The sequence below is a fragment of the Chrysemys picta genome, chromosome 13 (assembly GCF_011386835.1).
Source record: "Chrysemys picta bellii isolate R12L10 chromosome 13, ASM1138683v2, whole genome shotgun sequence".
Lineage (NCBI taxonomy): Eukaryota > Metazoa > Chordata > Testudines > Emydidae > Chrysemys > Chrysemys picta.
Window position 1 is genome coordinate 25,187,984 of NC_088803.1, and position 22,971 is coordinate 25,210,954.

The 22,971-nt window shown below is 45.4% G+C and overlaps 1 protein-coding gene across 9 annotated transcripts in view; it reads left to right on the forward strand.

Moving 5' to 3' along the window:
- Nucleotides 1-22,971, forward strand: part of SAMHD1 (SAM and HD domain containing deoxynucleoside triphosphate triphosphohydrolase 1) — an 80,018-nt gene that overhangs the window by 21,374 nt on the left and 35,673 nt on the right. For all 9 annotated transcript variants that reach the window (XM_042854963.2, XM_005295427.5, XM_042854961.2 and 6 more), the window contains 7 exons: nucleotides 5,184-5,256; nucleotides 6,887-7,047; nucleotides 8,308-8,423; nucleotides 10,841-10,911; nucleotides 11,827-11,982; nucleotides 13,830-13,930; nucleotides 14,060-14,168. In XM_042854963.2, coding sequence (XP_042710897.2) covers nucleotides 5,251-5,256; nucleotides 6,887-7,047; nucleotides 8,308-8,423; nucleotides 10,841-10,911; nucleotides 11,827-11,982; nucleotides 13,830-13,930; nucleotides 14,060-14,168 — 720 coding nt within the window. In that variant the 5' untranslated portion in view covers nucleotides 5,184-5,250. The remainder of the gene's footprint in view (nucleotides 1-5,183; nucleotides 5,257-6,886; nucleotides 7,048-8,307; nucleotides 8,424-10,840; nucleotides 10,912-11,826; nucleotides 11,983-13,829; nucleotides 13,931-14,059; nucleotides 14,169-22,971) is intronic.

Consider the following 22,971-nt stretch of genomic DNA (forward strand, 5'->3'; position numbering starts at 1 on the left):
CTGGACAGAAGCTTGAGGTTCCATTCTCCACCCAGATATGATTTTCTAAGGGATGAGTGTTCCCAGTGCCCTGGGTTCCACCCCAACTGGTTGACCCCTTAGACTGGCATTACTGGGGTCTTGGCATTCCGGTTCCATGTGTGCACCTTATCTACCCTTTCCAAGCCAACACCAACCAGGTTTCTTGGACTGTGAGGAAGTGGAGCCGGATCCAGCGGATAAGACAGATCTAGCAGCTATTTCATTGTTTTCCTTGAATGAGGTAGTCACCCCATCTTTGTATCCACCGGATGATCACAAGTAATATGAGGAGCTCTTACAAAGAGTGGTGTCCAAGCTCCAGATCCAGCTCTAAGAGGTTCAAGAATCTGAACGTGAACTGTTGTAGTTCATTGCAATGCTCTGGTCCCAGCCAAGCGGCCTTCCTGGTCAACAAGGTTATTATAGACCCAGCCAAGGTAACATTCCCGCCTCCTGCAGTCCCACCCCAAAAAAAGGCTGAGAGGTGCTGTTTCAATCCACCTGTAGGAGTAGAGTTTTTGTTCACACCCAGTAACTCTGGTGGTGGTTCAAGGAGCTACTGAGAGATGCAGGCTGCAACACCCCAAGATGACACTTTTGGACAGTATGCTAAATGCCTTGACCTCATAGGGAGAAAAGTTTTCTCCATGACATGCTCCGATTCAGAACTGCTAACCACTAGATCCTATTTGCATAATTGGTGAAATAGTATTTTGCTACGTTGTTGAACTTCAAAGACCCATTCTCTCAGGAGAATAGAGCCCAATTCCAGAATTTAATTGATAAGGGTGGAATAACTGAACAAGAAGACAAAGATCCCCAGAGTGATTCTGGGTAACCGTGAAAAGACTTCTGGGAAACTGGCAGATCACTACATCTCTGCTATCATTTTAGATTTACGAACTTTGACTCACCTGTTAATATATTTTACCTGCTTTAATCCATCAATAACTCATATTTCTTTTCTTAGCTAATACATCTTTAGTTAGTTTTACTAGAGAATTGGTTGCCAGCATTGTCTTTCATGTGAGATCTAGAGTACCAAATTGATCTGGGGTAAGTGACTGTTTGGGATTGGGAGTAATCTAATGTGATATGATTTTTGGTTTTAATAACCTTTTATCACAAAGTTCAGTTTGTCTGGGTGGCAAGATAGGCTGTAGGGTCTAAGGGGACTGTCTGTGACTCCATGATAAGACTGGTATAGTGATCCAGGAGTTCACATTTGTTACTGGAATGGTGAAATCTAATGATAGAATATACCAGCAGTTTGGGATGTCTCCCCTTATTTTTTGACTGTCTGCCCTGAGATGGGCACTCTCAGTTGTGAGCCACTCCAGACAGCGTGACAGTGGGTATGAACTGTTGAGGTTCTCCTGTGCTCCCATCCCATCCCTAAGGGCTCATTCAGCTGCCCTGGACTGGATTTATGAATCTGACAGGCTAAGAACTGATGCCAGGTTCGGAGAATCTCATGGGATGGGAGGGTACTATACCCATCTCAGTTCTGTTGATTTTGAAATTCATGGATCTGAAGACTTCTTTGCTACACAGCCTCTGTAGGAGATATGGTGTCACAGGATCCATCTGATGCTCCAATAAGGACCATCTATAGACCCTTGAATGCAAAGACAACAGGATACCTGGAATCCTTCAGAGAATTAAAAGGCGCATTGCAGAGAAGATACAAAGTGCTGTATGTCCTATTTCAGATTTAGAGCTTGATATGACAGGCTATGAGAACCACTTTGATATTCCTTGAATCAGACATCATAAACATGCCAATGGATCTGTGCCTCTGATCTCTCATAGGAGGAAATTTTGTTAGCATATTATTGGTCTCTGGGTTACCTACCATCAGTTATAATTAGTTTGTGGTTCTAAGCCAGGAAGGAGACTTTCCAGGTGTGCTTCTGGCTCCACTATGGAAGACAAAGTGTCTGGGTTTGGGTAGTGTCTTTGGTAGTCCCTTTTATGTGTAGTAGAAACACAGAGGGGCACTCATCCTTAGCTTTACTAAGCCTTCTTTGGAACCAAGGACCACATGGGTTCAATGGAGCATTTGGCCCAGCATCTCATAAGGTCTCAGTATACATAGCTTTGATTTCTTCAGTCTTGGCAGGAACAGTTGCTCCTAATGATTGAGACAGCCATCATCTACACTTAATGGTGTATGTGGTTTGTTTCCTGGCCACAATGTGAATGAGATTTGCTACCTATCATATAATGTGGACAGTGAGGTTCATTGTATTTGGCTCTGGGTTCCAGAGACAGAGCGCTTTCTGAAAATTAGAAATGTAAGAGTCCCCTTCTGTACTTTAGTCACGTTTGTCTCTTTACACATACCTGTGGAGTCAGAGCTGACCTCTGTCAATAAAACTAAACTGTACCTTACCCCTTGGTCTTTCTATGGCAGCAGGTGTTCCATTAAATTCCTGACTGTCATAATTATTCTTCCTGAATGGTTGGGTGTCTCTTTGTGTGTAGATCTGAACCTCAATAGAGTGTCCACATAGTTCTCCCTAATAATTTGCATAAACAAGGCTATTTTCGTACTATTTAGAAGACGTGGTCACTGAAGCCTTGATATATTCCAGACCTCCAAACTTTCCTAAAATGCACACTTTCCTTACTGGTGCAGTTACATGATAGCTCTAATACCAGGCTATATCTGTGGCCTCAGCATGGCTCTTCATTACTTTACCAGTTTTTATTGACATTAGGAACACCTGAGCCACAATGTCTCAGTACATTTCAGATGCTTTATTTCGTAAGATGGGGGAGAACATGTCCTCCAGGGAGTTCCCTTCTTTTCCTGCCACATACAGTAATAGTCCTAGAAGGTATAAGGGATTATTCACCTTGATTTCCATCCACTCCAAGGTTTTTGATCTCAATGGGAGATGTGGCTCCACATAAAGGTACCAGAGCTGAGAGCTGTTTCTCTGACTTGCATGGCTTTTCTCCCCTCATAAAATCTGAATCTGTTTTAATTCTGATGGACAACAGTGTGGGAATGTATTACACAGACCACCAAAGAGGGGTTTGCTTTAGTCCAGCTGTTCTCAAACTGTGGGTCCAGGACCCCAAAGTGGGTTGCGACCCCGTTTTAATGAGGTTGCCAGGGCTGGCATTAGACTTGCTGGGGCCTGGGGCTGAAGCCCAAGCCCACTGCAATGAAGTTTGAGAACCTCTGCTCTAGTCAGTTGTATCCAGGAAATTTCCTGTTCATACAGTTCAGTGTCGTCATTGAATGTCTCCAATATCTCATCTACCAAGGAAAAATGATGTATTGATAGCATATTTGAAAAGAGGTTTTCACTCAATAGTACAAGTGCAAGGGGTCTATTGTATATGATCTTGTTCTACAGGTGGGGTAAATATCCCTGGGAAAAGGTTTGAGGTACTCTGCTTGTGTATGGTTCTGATCCAAAGACAAGCAAGTCGTAACATCAATATTGCACTTTCTTCCTACACCAAGAGCAGGAACTTGTTACGAGGTTTTTTGAATATTGGTCCAATTGGTACCAAGTTGATGTCATTAGCTATGATTCGAGATGGGCAATTTTGTCATCAGTATCATGGTGTATGCTATTAATATCCATAAAGTCCTGTTTTCCAAACAGCTGGGTCTACTGCCTGTGAGATAAGGCAGGAATCTTCACCGAGGTTCATAGTTTCTCTGGTCAGCACCTTGACTCTAGATTGCTTGGTTTCTTGATTGATTTATGCTGAGGTCTAACAGAAAAACAAGAGTTTGTGATCAGTCAAACCTGCTGTGTCTTGAAAGAGATCTCTCATCTGGGCAGTGGACCTGATTAAGTCCTTGGTGGTGGTTTTAGACTGTTTAAATGAAGATGCCATTCTTGATAGCTTAGCCATTAGGCATGTATCTCAGTAACTATCTCTTTCAAGTTGCATTTTTACTGAACAAGTGGTCCTGCTCACATCTCTGTCCCAACAGTCTTAAAGTGTCTGAGATTTCCATCTCTCTCAGACCTCTGGAGTGTCTGTATGTTCCCGGGCCTCCTTACCTGTCTCCCTGAACATAATCATACATTTGCATATTCAGATCTTATCTACAAGTTTCTCCCATTACTTGGCGAAATGGAGCTTAACTGAGGAGCCAATCGATCAAGGTCCAAAGATTGTCCATTTATCACACTGTCAGTCACAGCTAACGTGACCTGACAGGGCTTTATCTTCCTGGAATTCAGTCCTCATCCAGGACAAAGGCAGCATCCATGGCATGCTGTCATGTTGTCTTAATCACATCATGTTGAATGACTGATACTGCAGATATGTGTGTGTTGGGAAATTTTTTCCTTCATTAAGACTTCTTTTGGGAGAGCAAGATCAGTCGCTTCTATTCACTCTTGACCTGGCATCCAGAGCTGATTTTTCTTTGACAGTGCTGCTGTGCTTTTTTACCTAAAACTCCTCAGCCCACCTTCCTGAGGGTTGTACTACTTGCTGAATCCCCACAAGTGGGAATATACACAGGCCACTTGAGGAAATGAAGGTTACATACCCTGTAATCAGAGTTCTTTCAGATGAGCCTCTGCCTATTAACAGTCCCTGCCCACCTTCTGTACTTCTTCAGAATTCCTGAATTAGTGGAAGGAACTGACTGGTGGTTGGAGCCACTCACCCTTTTGTACACTCAGAACCTTTCAGTTTGCAAGGGAGCAGGAGGGGGTGAGTGGGCCCCAATGGTGACTGCTTTTGAGAAGGTTCTGGAAGCTCATGGCATTGGTGCCATGATCCCAGAAGTGAATGTGAAGAGGCTGATCTCGAAGAACTCTGTTTACAGGTAAGTAACCTTCATTTTCCTTGTGTTCATGGTTTTGAGTTGTAGAACAAGTGGATTTAGCAACCTTCACTGTTTGCAAACCATTTTTTTATGGGTATACATGTGGTTTATTTTCCTTGCCTATCTTAACCTCGGTGAGGTGCTAGCTTTTATAAATGAATGTTTTTAAAACTGTTTGAGATGCTTTTCTGAAAGCCATAGTAGAAGTGCATATTGCTATTTCGTATTACTACAGCAAATGTGGTAAAAATAATGAATTTATATAAGCAGCTTCGTAAGTAGTTAAATTAGTGTTAGTTATTTTGCTTTTCAATTTATAGTAATTTTCAAATCTTCTTGATATTTCCAGACCCTTGGACTTGAGATTGAAATTGATTGTTTGCCTGCAAAAACTAGATCAAAATCATGCTGATATAATGAAGGTAAGTGTAATGTCATGTTGATCTGGAACCAGGATCTAAACTCTCAGGATTTTATTCCTACTTTGAAGATGGGACTTGAATTCCCCCCCCAGTGTCATTTGAGGAACTGTTTTAATTTTATTTACATAAAGAATATCAAGGTAATATGCTGTTGGAATAATTATATTTACGTGATATAAAAGTAAGCAGAGGAAGATAAAAATAGAATCTCTGCTTAACATATCTGGGCATGTTTCTGTACTTGCAATGGTGTTGTGCAGCTGAGTCCTTTCCAATCAGTGAAATAGCTTCTTGCAGCTCCCCATTTAGTATTATGTGACAAAGTGGCCGATGTTGGTATGGTGCGTTCCACGCTTTTCTTGGCAGGGAGCTAAGATGCCACCTCTTGCCTCTGTTCCTGGGGCGCTGAGGGCCCTGCTAGTGGCCCGGGAAGATGGCGGGGAAGGGGTCTGGGTTTGCGCCTCACTCTGAGCCCCAGCCCCTCTCAACCCCTGCAGGTTTCTTACTCTCTTCCCCCTTGGGTAGGGCTACCCTGGGTCCTTGATCCTGGGGGAGGGAGTCTGCCTGCCCTGTTGGGGCAGGGTCTCCCTTTCTCTTGTTCTCTGGTCTTTCAATTGTCAGCAACACACCTCCAAACTTGAGTCCTCTCTCCTTCCTCGCACACCCTGACTGCCTGAAGCAGGGGGTTTTATTAGGTTCCTGACAGGGTCTTAATTGACTACAGGTGCTCCAATTAACCTGTAGCAACCCTCCCTAGTCTATGGAAAACCCTGCCTTAATTAGCCTAGGGTTTATATATTTCCCCTCTACCACTCTCCCACTGTTCCCTGGCCCTGCTGTATCATAATTATCATAGAAGGCACATCTAGAGAAAGAGCATTAATATTAAAAGGATGGTTGTACAGAGATACTGAAATTAAATAGTAATCCTTTTTGTTGCCTCAGTCTGCTTTACTTAAATATTCATAATTAAGTCTTTACCTTTTGCTTTGGAAGAATGAATGTGCAGATTTATAAAGTATTTAAATTTTGTATCTTTTGTAGTTCGTTACCCAAATGTTTCTAAAATGTATAATTTTACTTAAAGGTGATCTACAAAAAACTTAACAAGTTGGAGTTGCATTTTTTTGCTGCTTTTGCCTGGATAATTATTCTCTGCTTGCTGTCTTTCCTAACCCTGTGGACTCTGTTTGTATTTCTAAAAGCAAGCAATGCCAAGTCTGCTCGTTCCTGGTATGTTGCTGGTGGACTCTTGTCTGAGAAATGTAGTGTGGGCTCTTACTTTAATTGACAGAGTAGGTACATTGACTCTACAATAATACATACTTTTCCCCCATCTGTTAGGAATTTGAGTTAAATAGGAATCAACAAGGTTTTAAACTGGCTGGCTGGAAATCCCTTACCCTCTGTTATTTAGCTGTAACTCTTTTAATGTCATAACTTCACTATTCTCCAGTACTATGGCATTTTCCAGGATAGACAAGAACTGAATTTTAATGTTGTTGGTTTTTTTTGTTTTTAAGTTTTGACAACTTTTCAGACTTCCTTTATCATAGAGAGGCGAGCCCATTCCCTTTTTTGTAGGTCATATTTTTAAACCTTAGTTTCAATGGTGTTTGAAATTTTCTAGGTTTTTAATGATCCTATTCACGGCCATATTGAAATACATCCTCTCCTCGTTCGAATCATTGACACTCCTCAGTTTCAACGCCTGCGATATATAAAACAGCTGGGAGGCACTTACTATGTTTTCCCAGGAGCATCGCACAACCGCTTTGAACACTCCTTGGGGTAAGGCAATATTCTCATGCATATAAATCTCCTCCATTTTGATTTCTCTGCCAAGGTTCTCTTCCTTTCCACCAATCTGGAGTGACTGTAAGGCTGGTCTGGCGTATTGTGTCTAGTTGGAACTTAAAACTAGCATTTTAGACAATGAGTATACACTGTCTGAATTGTTACTTGAGGTTTATTTCTAGAGGTGGGCAACAAAAATTACTATAGGCTTTGAGAAACTTCTGTCTGAGAGTGAAAAGATGGTGGTACTTCAGTTTAGAGATGAGAGGATATGATAGAGGTAATAATATGTAGAGAAGGTAGATCATGCATTAATCCTTCCCTTTTTTCATAACAAGAATAAGGGGTCATTCAATGAGATTGAATGACAAATGTAAAGTTGATAAAAAGAAATATTCTTCTATAATGCATAATAAACCTATGAAACTCATTGCCGCAATATATAATTAGAGCCAAGAGGTCAGAAGAATTAAAAAATGGTTAGGTATTCCTGTGGATAATGAGAACGTCTACAGTTGCATAAAATAGGATTCAAAATAAGGGATATAAACTCATGCTCCAGGGCATAAGCCAGTCAATAACTGATTTGTGTTAGGAAGGAACTTCCATAATCAGGTTATTCCCTAGTTGGTCCACAGTGATGATTTTTGCATCCTCTGAGGCATCTGGTTATTGGCCATCGTCCGGGTACTGGATTGGATGGACTGGTGTAAACAATTCCAATGTCTCTGTGGAGGTTGGAGGAGTTGAAGGAAATAAGGGCAGCGATCTAAGCAGGAGCAAGCTTGTGCAGGGACTTGAAAATGAGAAAAAGGACTTTGACTTTGTGGTAGGCGACGGAAGCCATTGAAAGGGTTTGAGTTGGAGTTACAAGAGGAAGATGACTTTGGTAGCAGCAATTTTGACTGACTAAAGTGGGAAGAGGGGAGAATAAAGTCCAAAGAGAAGATTACTGTAATCAAAGTGTATTCTTATGAGGTCGGGATGGAATTCTTGAGGTGAGGACTCCTTGGATGTGAAATCTGTTGCTTGTTTCCTTCAAATATTTTTTTTTCCATGGTGTAGGTTTTACAAAAGGAAGTAGCTAGCTTCCATAACTGGACTGAAGTTTAGGTTTTGAGCATCTGTTGCTGCTCTCTACTGCACTAGAGCTATGGTTTACAATAGCTAAGGCAGAGCTGAATTGGCAATTTCTCTTGTTTCTTTACTAAACCTCAAATTATTAACTTTTCTCATATTTTCTGCCTGGAACAGGGTAGGCTATCTGGCAGGATGTCTGGTCCGGGCATTACACGAAAGACAGCCAGAGTTGGAAATAAACCAGCGAGATATTCTCTGTGTTCAGATTGCTGGACTTTGTCACGATTTGGGTAAGCAGCTCTTTAGAACAATTGTTTGGTAGCTTAAGTGGTTGCTGGGTGTGACTGAATGCACCCATGTATTCATCCCCTACATGCTATATCTTCGTACAAGGTATGTGGGTATGATTTAAAAACTCATAATTTGCCTCTCAGTATTGTCCTAATAAAATGGGTGGCAATGCTGTATGTGAAGTTATAAGATTCACCTGTATGATGATGTTAAGACCTGTTCCAAACCACACAGCCCTGTCCAAGCAGAAGTTGGTAAATAGGTCTGTCCTAAACAAAGGAATGTGTGCTTGCCTTAATTTGCATTTAAGCAGTAAACAGAGGCTCCAAGCCCGAAGGGAAAACAAAGAAAGCTCAAACAGGTGGGGGAAAAAAAAGAGCAGGGATCATCATTCCACATAGACATTTTGTCTCTTGGTTCTCAGCTGGAAATGTTTTTCAAGAGGGTAATTGCAACAAAAAGCAAGGGAAAACACCCCAAGGTACCCTCCCTCTGTCTGTCTCTGGCATCACACCTAAGAAGACAAAGGAAAATAGCCGTTGGACTCAGGGAAGGGGAGAGGTCCTGACCTGAAGAGTTTGGTCAGTAACCTTGCTGGAACACGTGATGAGAAGTTTTGCTTGAATCTAATATAGTTTGTTAGGCACTAGTAAGCATTTTGTCTTTATTTTTCTTTTAACCATTTCTGGTTAATCATTACTTACTTAAAATCTCTCTTTGTAGTTAATACACTTTTTTATTGTTTTATATAATCAGTGTTTAAGTTGAAGTGTCTGGGTAACTCTATTTAAAGTAATAAACTGGCATATTATTCCCTTAAAAGAGTAACAAACTTAATATATTTGTACTGCCCAGGAGAGGGCTGGGCAGTACAACCATACATGTCTGGGTAAAAATCTGGGCCTGGGAGAGTGTTGGGGTCACCGTGCAGTATAAACAAAGCTGGTGAGAGCCAGGGTTTAACTGGGAAGCTGAAGTTATACACAGACACTGAGGGTGTTTCTGGAAGGCTGTTTGAGAGTTGTCTAGGTGGGAGCTACTACCAATAAGGTATTGTAAGGCACCCAAGGTTGCAGGGCAGAGGTGACACAGCTCCCCACTGGTTTGAATTGTACCCTGGTATGTCACACTGGGTCACTGTCCACCCCTTCAAATTATTATTGAAATTTGGTATGTGTGATTCTTCCATGGATGGTCTGAATGTCTCTATCCCTTCAGAGAGACACGGTGGTGAGGTAATATCTTTTATTTGATCAACTTCTGTTGATAAGCGATACAAACTATTGAGCTTTCACAGAGCTCTGAAGTGACCTGAAGAAGAGCTATGCATAAGCTCAAAAGCTTGTGTCTCTCAGAAGTTGGTCCAATAAAAGATATTACCTTACTCACCTTGTCTGTCTTAATATTCTGGGATCAACATAGCTACAACATTCTATATTCCTTCTGACTTATCTAGTAACATTTCAAAGTGAAAGTGTTAATAATAATAATAATAATAATAAATTAATTAATAGGTATATCTCCATATATTATTAGCTCCTAGAACTGGAAGGGACCTTGAAAGTCCAGCCCCCTGCCTTCACTAGCAGGACCAAGTACTGATTTTGCCCCAGATCCCTAAGTGGCCCCCTCAAGGATTGAACTCTCAACCCTGGGTTTAGCAGGCCAATGCTCAAACCACTGAGCTATCCCTTCACCGAAAAGTAATAACTATTAATTGCTTTCCAGATGTTTAATACATCTTTAAATTTTACGCTGCTCATCCACTGCATTGCTGACACAGAGCACCTCCTGTGTGCTCAGCAGTACTGGAGCTCATTTGCAACACTGGATATTAGCTCTGGGTTTATTGAGTTGAAGCAGTGATTAGCCAGAACACTGCAGTTTTTCTGATGCTTCTTGGAAGGTGTGCTAGGATCTTTGATTTCCACTTGGACAGAAGGGAGAGAGGATGAAGATGGACAGAGGACCTTTAGTTTAATCTCCTATCTGAAGAACAGTCCCTGTAAAGTTGCTGTATCTATTCTTACTCCGTCTGCGTTTGTATAGTATCAGAGGGGTAGCCGTGTTAGTCTGAATCTGTAAAAAGCAACAGAGGGTCCTGTGGCACCTTTGAGACTAACAGAAGTATTGGGAGCATAAGCTTTCGTGTGTAAGAACCTCACTTCTTCAGATGCAAGTGGAAGTGAGGTTCTTACCCACGAAAGCTTATGCTCCCAATACTTCTGTTAGTCTCAAAGGTGCCACAAGACCCTCTGTTGCGTTTGTATAGTGTACTTACTGCATTTGAATCTTATTCTCCCATTCTGTGAAGAGCAGTACAATGAAATGAGAGAATACAAATTCACACAGTTCCTACTTACATTTTTGCTGACAAACATGTTTCAGATTAAGCCTGTACACTCTTATTTTTAAGGTCATGGACCATTTTCACACATGTTTGATGGAAGATTTATTCCACTTGCTCGCCCAGGTCTGAAATGGAAGGCAAGTATTTTACACCGAGAACAATATGCAAGTGAAATATGCCACTTAAATATTTTTTGAAAGGAAAAGGTAATTCACCTTTAAATATATGAGCAGTCAATAGTGCCTGCTTTTGTGAGCAGACAGTGGTGTTCTAATCTGAGTGACAAGCATATTTACCTTGATTAAATTTCAAAAAAGCTTTCTCTCTCCCAATCATGGTGATACCCTTGGTGTTTTTATTCTGTCTCATAATATCCAAGCTGGGGAGGAGCAGAAGGAATTTTCCTTTTCTTTGCACATACTCCTGACCGGTCTTTCTTCACGTGAGCCTGGGGCAAGAGGGACTGAGAGGAGCATTGGGGGTAGTTCCAAGTTGGCATAGTCCCTTAATGTATATGGGGTAGCTTTGCCCACATCCCAGATTTTATAGGCATAAAATATTAACTGTAGACAGAAATCTAATCTAAAAAGGTAAAAGTATGTTCAAAATTTAATTTCAATTTTTTAAAATTGAAAGGTTTTCTAGTATTCTTTGGAATTTTTTTTAAATGTAACAAAAATGTTTCCCTATATTCTCTGCAACCCTCATTGTGCTAATACATGAGAAATGGAAAATTAAGCTAACGGAAAATGAAGATGGTCAATATCAAAATTACCTTTCTTAGTATAGTAACTTTCCCAGCATTGAACCTCCTGGATATTAAAATACATGCTTAACAGCCCAATAGTCAAAATTTGACATACATGCACTGTGGACAAGTTGATATTAGTATGAGAACCTTAACTTTTTGCATTTCTTGAAGACAGCCTGGTCCAGTGGCTAGAACAGGTACTTGAAGTTACTCTATTCCCAGCTCAGACATTTGACTTTGGCTAAGTCTGATAGCAGCTTGTGTGTGTGGATAAAGTAACATTTATACATACTTTCTGCAGCATGAAACTGCTTCTGTTCAGATGTTTGAACACCTGATTACTTCCAATGGACTAGAAAAAGTCATGGAAGATTATGGTTTTGTCCTGAAAGAAGATATGGACTTCATCAAAGAACAAATAGGAGGACCCCTAGATAAAACCCCATGTCGGGGTTTGGTAAGTCAGTTTGCTGCTTCTGTGGAAGTTATTTTAAATGCTCTTCAATTTAAGTGAAATAAAAATATCATTTTCGCTGCTATTCTCATTTTAAGCTCTATCTGTGTAGTTTCTGGGACACTTCCAGACACTAAAGTTAGGAGATCAGTGTGAAAAGTTGTCATAACGTTACTTTGAGCATGTTCCATCCAAGCATCTCAAAGTGCAGAGTGCATTGTTGTTTGTGGATTGTTAGCGGTTGGTGGATTCACTGACATGCTAGGCACTCAAACCTTCAAGAAGTACAGTCCCTGCTCCAAGAAGCTCAAAATCTAAGACCAGATTGATATGCAGACAGCTACAGGGAAAGGAAATGAGACAATTTTTGTATACAAGTCAACTTGTTCATGGTAAACAACTTTGTTGAATTGGATCTTTAATGGGAACTTACATGTGGACAAGGTAGGGGCCTTGATGAGCTTGGAGTTTTGTCATGCATAGGGAGCCACGAGGTGATTCAGCAAGAGGCTGACAAACAGGTGAACAAGGCTGGAAGTACTGAAGCAGAGGACGCTTGACCAGAGCAAGGGGCAGAATTGTGTAAAATCTTGAATGTGGTGACCATTTCCTTGATGAAATGGTGATTGGGGAGCCAGTGGAGGGATTCAGAGAAGGGAGTGATGTGATCGAATTAGGCAAGGAAGGAGAGTTTACAATTATTAATCTTCATAGCCCAGTGAAACAGCCAAGTCTTATCCTGTTATGCAGATGAAGACACAGAAGTACAGCTGTTGAGTGACTTGCCCAAAGTTATACATTCAATTATTGGCAGAGCTGAAACTAGAATCTAAACATCCTACCAGCATGCTTCTCTGATGATCAGACTGTTCCTTTAAAGGGAAACTGTTCTAGTAGGGGAGATTCCAATCACTGCAGCAAATTACAAAGGCTTACACAAAAAACATATACGATAAATGGAAAGCCTCTATCTTGACAGATTGATACAAAATAGAATTCAAAGATTCAGCTTTGTCATGACAAACATTGGCGTTTACAGATAATTATTTGTATTACAGTAATTCTTAGAGGCCACCATCAAGATCAGGATTCCCTTGGTAATAGGCAGTATACAGACACTGGTGCCTGCCCCACAGAGCTTATGTTCTAAATAGAAAAAACAGATTGATAAATAGACAACATAAAAGCAAAACATTTTTTAGTTGCATTTCCTTTTTTCAGGATCTTTTTACGGAATTTTAAAGTTGCCATGAAGGATAGTATTTGGTTAAACTCACAAGAAATACTAATACACATGAACCGTGCATCTTACAATAACTGACGTTCTCTGATTTTTTTTTTTTCCCCAGTGCTTGCTAATGGCTGACTTCTTGAGTGCATCTGGCCCTAGACTGAAGGGTGCAAATTTTCCAAAATAGTCATCCCTGGCATTTGAACAGTAGAGAGAATCTCTCTTCTCTTCTTATGGTTGGCAGCTTGTGTCAGAGCTTGGAGGAGCCAGCGGGGACACAAACTGTCATCACTATAAACTTCTACCAAGTGGCTTAAAGCTGCAGATTTTCCTTAATTCCAGTATAACTTGCAAATTAAGCATTCTTGTACCCATTTAATCATGTTAGGGGAGTTTGCTGCTTAAACACCAGCTCTAGATACTAATGTCACAAGCTCGGTTTCTGAAAGTTAGTTATTTCTTTTTGTCAGATTTTCTTCATCAAAACTACTGATTTAATGTATTTATCCATACTGTCATGTGCAAAATCAAAATGTATTTCTGACATCTATAAACGCATTCTGAAATTGCTGCTGACCATGAGTTAACCTATTCTGAATAAGCTGTTCTGATTTTCCAGTGGCCATACCGTGGTCGACCAGAAGAGAAAAGCTTCCTTTATGAGATAGTGGCTAACAAAAGAAATGGCATTGATGTTGACAAATGGGATTACTTTGCCAGGTACAAATCTTCCTGATTTTACTTTTATTATAATCCTAAAAAAAAAAATTGCCCAATGCTGATGCTTTTACTGTAAGTAAAATTTCATTATTGAATGCTTTTAATTCATTCTCTCTGGAATACTTTTAGGGATTGCCATCACTTAGGAATCCAGAATAATTTTGATTATAAGCGCTTCCTTAAATTCGCTCGGGTCTGTGAAGTGAAAAACAAGAAGCATATCTGTACCCGTGACAAGGTAAACTGCATGGGGGAGAACAGAGGATGTTAACTTGTGAAGTATTATACCCTTGTAGCAGCAGATTGAAAAGCATAACCTGTAATAAAATGAACAGGGGGTCAGTGCTGCTCAGCTAATGGAATGCAGCCCTGAAGAGGGTTGCATGCGGGAGCTGGGTGGGTTTGCTAGCGTACTTGTGGAGAAAGGAAAGCAGCAAGAATCCCTGGGTTGATGGGAGCCTGAGGAAGCTGGGCAAGGAATTGAAGAAGCAGCTCATTCCCTCCCCTTTCTCTTGTTGCTTCCAACATTTCCTTCAGAGCCTTTTGTAGTAAAGTGAGTGCACAGACCTGGAGCTGAGCACAATGCAGGGACGGGGGGAGGTGCCTCTAGCATTAGCACCCCACCCCATGCCCCTGGGGGGGGACACACAAAGTGATGCCACAGTGTGAATTTTTTGGCTGCTTTGTGTCATGAACCAAAAATGGATAAACTGCTGTCTTAGGTAGGGTGCTTAGCAGGAATGGGAGCTGGGAGGAAGTAGTCACTGCCCCAGGAGATGCTGTCAAAAGTAACACAAGGTGGGAGGGGTAGGAGCAGCTCCCGCTGCCACCCTTCTCGTGGGGGGAAAGGGCTGGATGCATAGCAGTACTTTAAAGAGGTCTGACTGAGAAGCTGGAGCCCTTGGGGTGGTCTGTCCATCTCACACTGCCTGCCAGCCAGCCAGTCACCCTTATATCTAGTACCATGGAAAGCAGTTGGTGAGTTGGCTTTTGGGTGGGATTAAAATCATAGCCAGCCAGTCTTGAAGATAGAGGGTAGGTTGGAAGCCATCCACCAGTTGCTACTTTTCTTGTCTCTTTCCCAGCATTGCTACAAGTAGCACAGCTTTGTGAACAAGAGTAGCTGGGAAACAGACATCCCCTTTCCTGCCAAATTATGCCTTGTCTGAGGGGGTGGTATTTCTCCTTGACTTTCTAGGTTCAGGGATGCAGCAAGGTTTCCAACCACTCTCAGCAATTCCTTTCAACTAATTATTCTCAGGGCCATATGTATTCTACCATGCTCGAGCTGTGTAACTTGCGAAATCTACTTGTGTTGGGGAACTTCTTGAATCTAAGATTTCACTTTTAGAAATACAAGTTTTGATTGTTCATGGCTGAGAAAAGAACTAGTAGTTCAAGCCCTTCCCTCCCCAAATACAGTCATTTCCACCTTTGCCCACATGATGAATTCCTTACTAATGTCAAAAGCCTCAGCCAGTTCCCTAGTGCCAAAACCCAGCACCCACACATTCCTGGGTGCCCAAAGCACTCCCAGTACCGACAGCACCAGCACCGACGATGCCAAAAAGCATAGAGCTCCTTAAACATTCGAGCTCTGCCGCAAATGCTAAGGGGAAAGTTAAACCCCACGTCTGGGCACCTACAGTAGCCAGTAAACCCTCGGCACTGAGCATTTCAGCGCTCATGCTGCCACCTATTGTCGGCATTATGAATTTCAGCCAGACAGCTGTGAGTACAATCCAGCATACGGTACCATGTTCCCCGTCACACCGGTACCGACCCTGCCTCATCACAGCAACTCCCGCACCACAGAGACTTACCTATCTCATCGGTACCTCAGTCCCCCCTCCTCAGTACCGATGGCGCCTTGATACACAGGGCTCTTTCCCAGCCCAGCTCTCCACAGTTGTCTACACACTGCTATAGTGGGGAGGACGAAGGAGAAGAGGATATGATAGGCTCGCCTCAACATTCATTTCCTGTAATTTAATCCTGCCACACCGGCACCACCAGCCACTGGCTTCCCTGCAAACTTTGCAAACCAACCCTGGTTCAGCCAGCCTTGGATGCCTCCTATGCCATTCCAACCACAACGGCCATTCTGGCAACCGTGGGAACCATACCAACAACAGCAGCAGTGAATACCCAACACTCTGCTCACAACTGGTGCACACCAACCACCTATGCTGCCTTCACGTGCACCTCCTAGTGTCCCTGAACAGGGGATCGAAGAACAGGAGGAATTTTCGGACCCAGATGTCATAGCTGACACTCATTTTTCCTCTTTCTCGCCGGGTGACACAATTATGCCTCCTACCACAACGGAGGATTTCAGGCAGTTTCAGGATCTCTACAAGAGAGTGGTGGTTTCCCTTGACATTTCTCTGGAAGAGGTCCAGGAATTGCGCCACAAGTTAGTGGACATACTACATACGTCCACTTCATCCAGAATCGCCCTCCCTGTGAATGAGGTGATTATGGATCCTGTCAAATTACTCTGGCAAACCCCAGCAGCGATTCCACCTACCTGTAAAAGATCTGATAAGAAATATTATGTAACAGCCAAAGGCACTGAATTTCTCTTCTCACATCCATTACCAAATTCGTTGGTTATAGATGCAGTAAATGAAAGGGGCAAGCAACAACACTATAGGAATACCCCATACGATAAAGACTGGAAACTACTTGATCGGTCGCAAAGCATACTCGGCTGCAATGTTACAATTGAGAATTGCCAATTATGAGGCCCCGTTGGCAAAATACGATCGCAATAACTACGCCAGCCTTTCTGAATTTACAAACTTTATTCCTGAAGACAAAAGAGAGCCGTACAAAGCCATCCTTATGGAGGGTCACCTCATCACTAGAACAGCGCTTCAAGCCGCCCTCGACTCTGCTGATTCCACAGTAAGATGCATAGCCATAGCGGTCGTTATGAGGGGAGTTTCCTGGCTTCACCTGTCTGGCTTTCCAAAGCCAGTACAGTCCATTGTAGAGGTCTTACTGTTTGACGGTGCCAAGCTCTTCACAGACAAGATGGACGAGTCATTACGCACACTGAAAGACTCCAGGGCCGCTTTACGATCTCTAGGTATCCACACACCTAGGAACAAGAGGAGACAAACCAATTACCAAACTCGGCAGCGATTCCGAACCCCTTCATACATTCAGCACAACAGGTTCTACGATCAGCAGAGCCGTAGACAGAAAACACCCAGGAGAAGGCAGTCTGCCTCCTCGACTACTGCTTCCCAGCCATCAACCTCCAGACAGCAGATTTGAAATCTTGGTCGAGGGCTCGAGAACCCCATCGCTCTCAATGCTGGCACCATCTCCCAATGGCAAAATCTTTGGAAATCTCCTAATCCCATTTTACCCCATCTAGAATTCCATCACCAAGGACAGACGGGTATTGGAAATCATCAAAACTGGTTACTCCATCCCCCTTACCTCCAAACCCCCTACCCATCCCCCTTCCATCTTATATCCCTGGGAGCTGTGGAATCCGTACCAGCCGAGTACAGAAGGAAAGGATTCTATTCTTACTACTGCCTCATGCAGAAAAAGACAGGAGGTTGGAGACCTATTCTAGACTTAAGGCGCCTCAAACAAATTTATAAAAATACAAAGATTCAAAATGTTCACGCTAAGTACCATAATCCCAGCATTAGAGAGGAAGGATTGCTTCTCAGCCCTTGACCTCCAGGACATGTATTTTCACACATCCATTCACCCATCGCATCGGAAATTTTTGCGATTTACAATAGCACAGGACTATTTTCAGTACAAAGTCCTACCCTTTGGCCTTTCCACTGCGCCGACGGTATTTTTCAAAGTACTCACCATAGTAGCGGCCCACCTACGCAGAGAGGGCATAATGATATTCCCGTACTTGGATGACTGCCTGCTGAAAGCACTAACACTGCAGATAGCCATACAGACCACCCAACTTACGATCCATCTCTTTACCTCCTTAGGTCTTCAAATAAACTTTCAAAAGTCAACTCTAACATCAGTGCAGCGCCCGAGATTGATTGGGGCGGACCTTCACTCCCTCAAAGCAACTTCTTCCCTTCTGTAGCTGGGTGGTCACCCACTCCTGCCTTAAAAGGCTTAAAACAGCCTGGGGAGAGGGCTGTGGCAGGGAAGGAAAAGCGGGGCTGATTCGGGGAAGCAGTCTCGGCTGGGGGCCACGCCCCAATCAGGCCACGGCTGGCTTAATGAGGGCCCAAGTGGCCCTTATAAGAGGGCTGGGGCCAGAAGCCAGAGACAGTCTCTCTCTAGCTTCTTGAAGGAGAAGGGCCTGGTTGCCTGGGAGTGACAAAAGATACCTAGAGTGGAGCAGCGTGGGGGAGTTCCAGCCTGGAAAACCCCCAGGCTGCAGGCCTTGTTAAAGGCCAAAGAAGTGTCCTGGGGTTGCAGAGGGCAGCCCAAGGGTAGGCAGAGGCAGCAGGTCCAAACCCCCTTTGCCGGTGATGAGTGGCACTTACGCTGCAGTCTGCCCCAGGGAATGGGGGGTAGTGATGACTGGTAGTGGCTATAGACTGAGGTGAGGTGGGGATAGAGAGTGGGGGTTCCCCGGAGAGGGGCAGCACCAGGGGACAGCACCCCGGCATGAGAGGGGCACCGGGGTCCAAGAGGGACTCGAGCCTAGCGGCAAGCGGGACACCGGCCTGCAGAGGGCACTCCTTGGTCGAAGAGCCAATTCCCAGGACATCCGACAGGCGGCGCCGCACCAGTGAGTCCAGCCCTGAGACACCTTCCAATAAAATGCTTTCAGATTCTAGCTACCTTAGTCTCAGCAGCACGGAACAGACCGCAGGTTTCTGCCAGGACGTGCTTACAGCTTCTAGGCCACATGGCCGCTCCAACCTGTGTCGTCCATCATGCAAGGTTACACATGCACTATCTTCAAGCCTGGCTACGGACACAGTACGTCCCTCACAGGCACAGCATGCACAAACTCCTCACCATGCCCAATGCTGTCAAGGATTCCCTGTTATGGTGGACCAACCCAAACAACATCTGCACTGGAATGCCCTTCATACAGAATCCGCCTGCCATTACCATTACTACGGACATGTCCCTCCTAGGCTGGGGGGCACACCTACAGACGCATTCTGTACAGGCCTGCTGGTCTACAGCGGAGTCCCAACTTCATATCAATCTGCTGGAACTTTGCGTGGTTCACAGTGCCTGCTCACACTTCCTGCCATTGATCTGAAACAAAATGATACAGATCCTCATGGACAATGTCACCAGTATGTTCTACATAAACAGACAAGGGGGAGCACGATCACATTCCCTATGCATGGAAGCCATGCACCTCTGGGAATGGTGCATCTCAAACAACGTCCACGTGATAGCATCGTACTTACCTGGCTGCCAAAACAACATGGCAGATGCTCTGAGCAGGAGGTTCTATCAAGACCACGAATGGGAGCTGAACACGTGGGCCATCCAAGAAATCTTCCAATTGTGGGAGCTCCCAATGATAGACCTCTTTGCAGCCTCACGAAACTCCAAATGCCCCCGATTCTGCTCCAGGGCAGGACTTGGCCATCACTCTCTCGGCGATGCCTTCTTCATCAAGTGGAATGCCTCCATCCTCCTCATATCCCGAGTACTCTACAAGATAAAACAGGACGGGGACAGAGTGATTCTAGTAGCCCCCACATGGACACACAAAATGTGGTATCCATACTGTATCCACATGGCAGTCTGTCCACCGCACAAGCTCCCGCCTCTGCCTTGACTTCTGTCACAGGCCGCATCCTACATCTGGATCCCCACAAACTTCAACTCAAAGCATGGTTACTCCATGCTCTTAGGATCTGAAATGACGTTCTACAGAATTACAGAGCCTATTGTTAAACAGCCATAGGAAAACTACCCGGCGCGCACACACACAAGTGGAAACGTTTCGAATCATGGTGCCAATGTAAACTTGTGTCGGCCTCTTTATCCCTTATTCTAGACTACCTACTGGAATTCAAACTAACTGGAATTTCTATACCCTCAGTCCGCGTCCACTTGTCAGCCGTAGTTTGCTCACCCCTGATTTAGAGGAAGCAGCAGAGCAGAAAAGAATAAGTTCTTCGAGTGCTTGCTCCTATCGATTCCAATTAGGTGTGCGCGCCGCGTGCACGATCGTCAGAAGATTTTTACCGTAGCAACTCTCGATGGGTCAGCTGAGGTGCTCCTTGGAGTGGCGCCCTCATGGCGCTGGATGTATGCCCCTGCCGACCCAGCGCCCCCTCAGTTCCTTCTTACCACCCGTGACGGTCATTGGAACTATGGAGAGCGGCATAGCTGACCTCCACATCCCTAGCTTACTCGTTGTGTTATAGATAGTTCTTTAGTATAGTTTAACAGTTTTAGCAGTTTTAGAGTAGTTCTTAGTAAGTTTTGTGTATATAAGTTGAGGAAACGGGGTTTATCCCCGTTCCACCGCCCCGGTACCAGGGCTCATGCCCAAGTCTCCGGGTTTCAAGCCTTGCTCGGCCTGTCTCAAGCCGATGCCCATTGGAGACCCCCACGACTCCTGTTTTGAAGTGCCTGAGGGAAGCTCATCAGCCTGTCAAGTGCCGCATTTGCAAGGCTTTCAAGCCTGGCACAAAAAAGGAGCGGGACTTCCGTCTAAAACAGCTCCTGATGGAAGCAGCACTTAGCCCGGTGCCCTCGGTACTGCACGCAGACCAGGCGTTCCGAAGCTCGCCTCCGGCACCGGAGCAACCCAGCACCAGCAAGGTCCCTTGGCACCGGACGTCTCTGGCACCGGTACAGACGCAGCACCGCTCGCTGTCTCTGCGGCCCAAGAAGCAGCACAAACCACCTGCTGCTCCTTCCCAATTACAAGCGCCGCCCGCGGCCTTAGGGAACAGCAACCCGTGCTGGATCACAACACGAAGGCGCCAACTCCGGCACGGTCAATTCCGGTGCCGCAAGCGCCGTTGAGTCCGGTGCATATAAGCTCCTCGGTGGCACACCGTGGTTGAGCTGGGCCTACCATCCACTCCGGAGACCTTCTTCACCGCTCGAGACCTGATTGCGCTGACTGAGCGTGGACAGTCTCAGCCTCCTGCACCACCTGTGCGGACTGTCCCATCCATAGGGAAGCCCACTTTCATGCGACCTCCATCACAGAGCAAGACAGCTCGGCACCGCTCTCGATCCTAGTCCTGGTCCCGCAGATGGTCCTGGTCTCAGCACCGCTCGCAGTCCAGGCACCGATCTCCATCTCTGCGCCGGTCGCACTCGTGGCGCCGCTCCACCTCCCGAAGGTCCCCCTCCCGGTACGATCGGTACCGATCCTGCTCCCGGCACCGATCGCGGCACCGATCATTGCGCAGCAGATCGTGGCACCGCCCGCACCGTCGGTCTTCGTCCAGATCCAGATTGGCCTCCCGGCACCGTTATGACCGTCGGTCCCGGTCCCAATCACAGTACCGCTCCGGGCCCCGGCACCGGTCCCCAGCTCCCAGGCGTGCACCGGTAGACCGTGACGGTACAACGCAGCAAGCGTGTTCGGCACCGCCTTGGCTTTCTCGTCCTAATTCGACGTCATCCCAAGTGGCGAGTAGCTATAACGTCCAGGGCCAGGATGTGGATGGCACTAGCCAGGGGCCAGATGAAGGACAGGATCCCGACCATGGTCCTCCACAGTGGTCATTCTGGACCCCTTGAGCATACCACCAAGCCCAAGGTGTCCCCTCAGGCACTTCTCGCTCGGCTCATTCGGAGCCTAGAGTACCTGAGGCCACTGTTAGCCATCCTCCCCTGATAGCTTCGGAGGCGACCGCCCTGCCGCCTGAATAGGCTGATGTCCCTACTGACGTGGACCAAGGACAACCGGACCCTCCTCAACCTGACCTTCCCCAGAAACCGCTAGTCCAGGGATTGTCTTCCTCGTCCTCGCCTGATGAAGCCGTGGCAGGCACGTTCTTCTCTGGCCCTCCACCTATAGATCTTCGTGTGCACCAGGACCTGCTGCGTAGGGTAGCACAGGACATGAACCTGCAGGTGGAGGAGGTGACGGAAGTTGAGGACCCTGTGGTGGACATTTTGTCAGCTGATGCCCCCACGCGGGTAGCTTTACCCTTCATTAGGACCATTCAGGCTAATGCCAATACTATCTGGCAGTCCCCGGCGTCCATCCCTCCCACAGCCAGAGGGGTGGAGAGGAAATACATGGTGCCCTCTAAAGATTGAGTATTTGTATGTGCACCCCCCAACCTTGCTCCCTCATTGTACAGTCTGTAAACGAGAGGGAGAGGCATGGCCAACAAGCGCCCGCCCCTAAGTCCAAGGACACTAGGCACCTGGATCTGTTTGGGCGCAAGATTTATTCAACTGGTGGCCTACAGCTCAGGGTAGCTAACCAGCAGGCCCTCCTGAGCTGTTATAACTATAACACCTGGAACTCGATGGGGAAGTTCAAGGAGTTGGTTCCCCAGGAGTCCAGGGAAGAGTTTGAGGCCTTGCTGGAAGAGGGCAAGAAGGTGGGCAAGGACATCCCTGCAGGCGTCTTTAGATGCAGCTGACTTGGCAGCTAGAACCCTACCCTCGGGAGTAGCTATGCACCGGATTTCATGGCTACGGGCGTCCGGCCTTCCACTGGAACTGCAGCAGACTATACAGGACCTGCCCTTTGGGAGCCAAGGTCTCTTTTCAGATAAAACTGATCCCAGACTGCCAAGTCTGAAGGATAACCGGGCCACCATGTGCTCATTGGGCATACATACCCCAGTGACGCAACGCAGGCCCTTCCGGCCCCAGCCGCAGCACACTTACCCTAACCCTCAATCGCGGCAAGACTTCTCTAGAAGGCGTGGTCGTGGCAATAGGAGGTGACAATCTGGTTCGCAAGCAGGCCAGAACCAGGTCCCCCCTAGGCCATCAGCAGGGCCCAGACAAAACTTTTGAAGCTGCGCTCAAGGACGGAGCACCAGTCTCCTCCCAGGATCCTTCCCTACCTTTCTCCAACCGCCTCTCCTGTTTCCTCCCTGCGTGGTCCCGCATAACATCAGACCACTGGG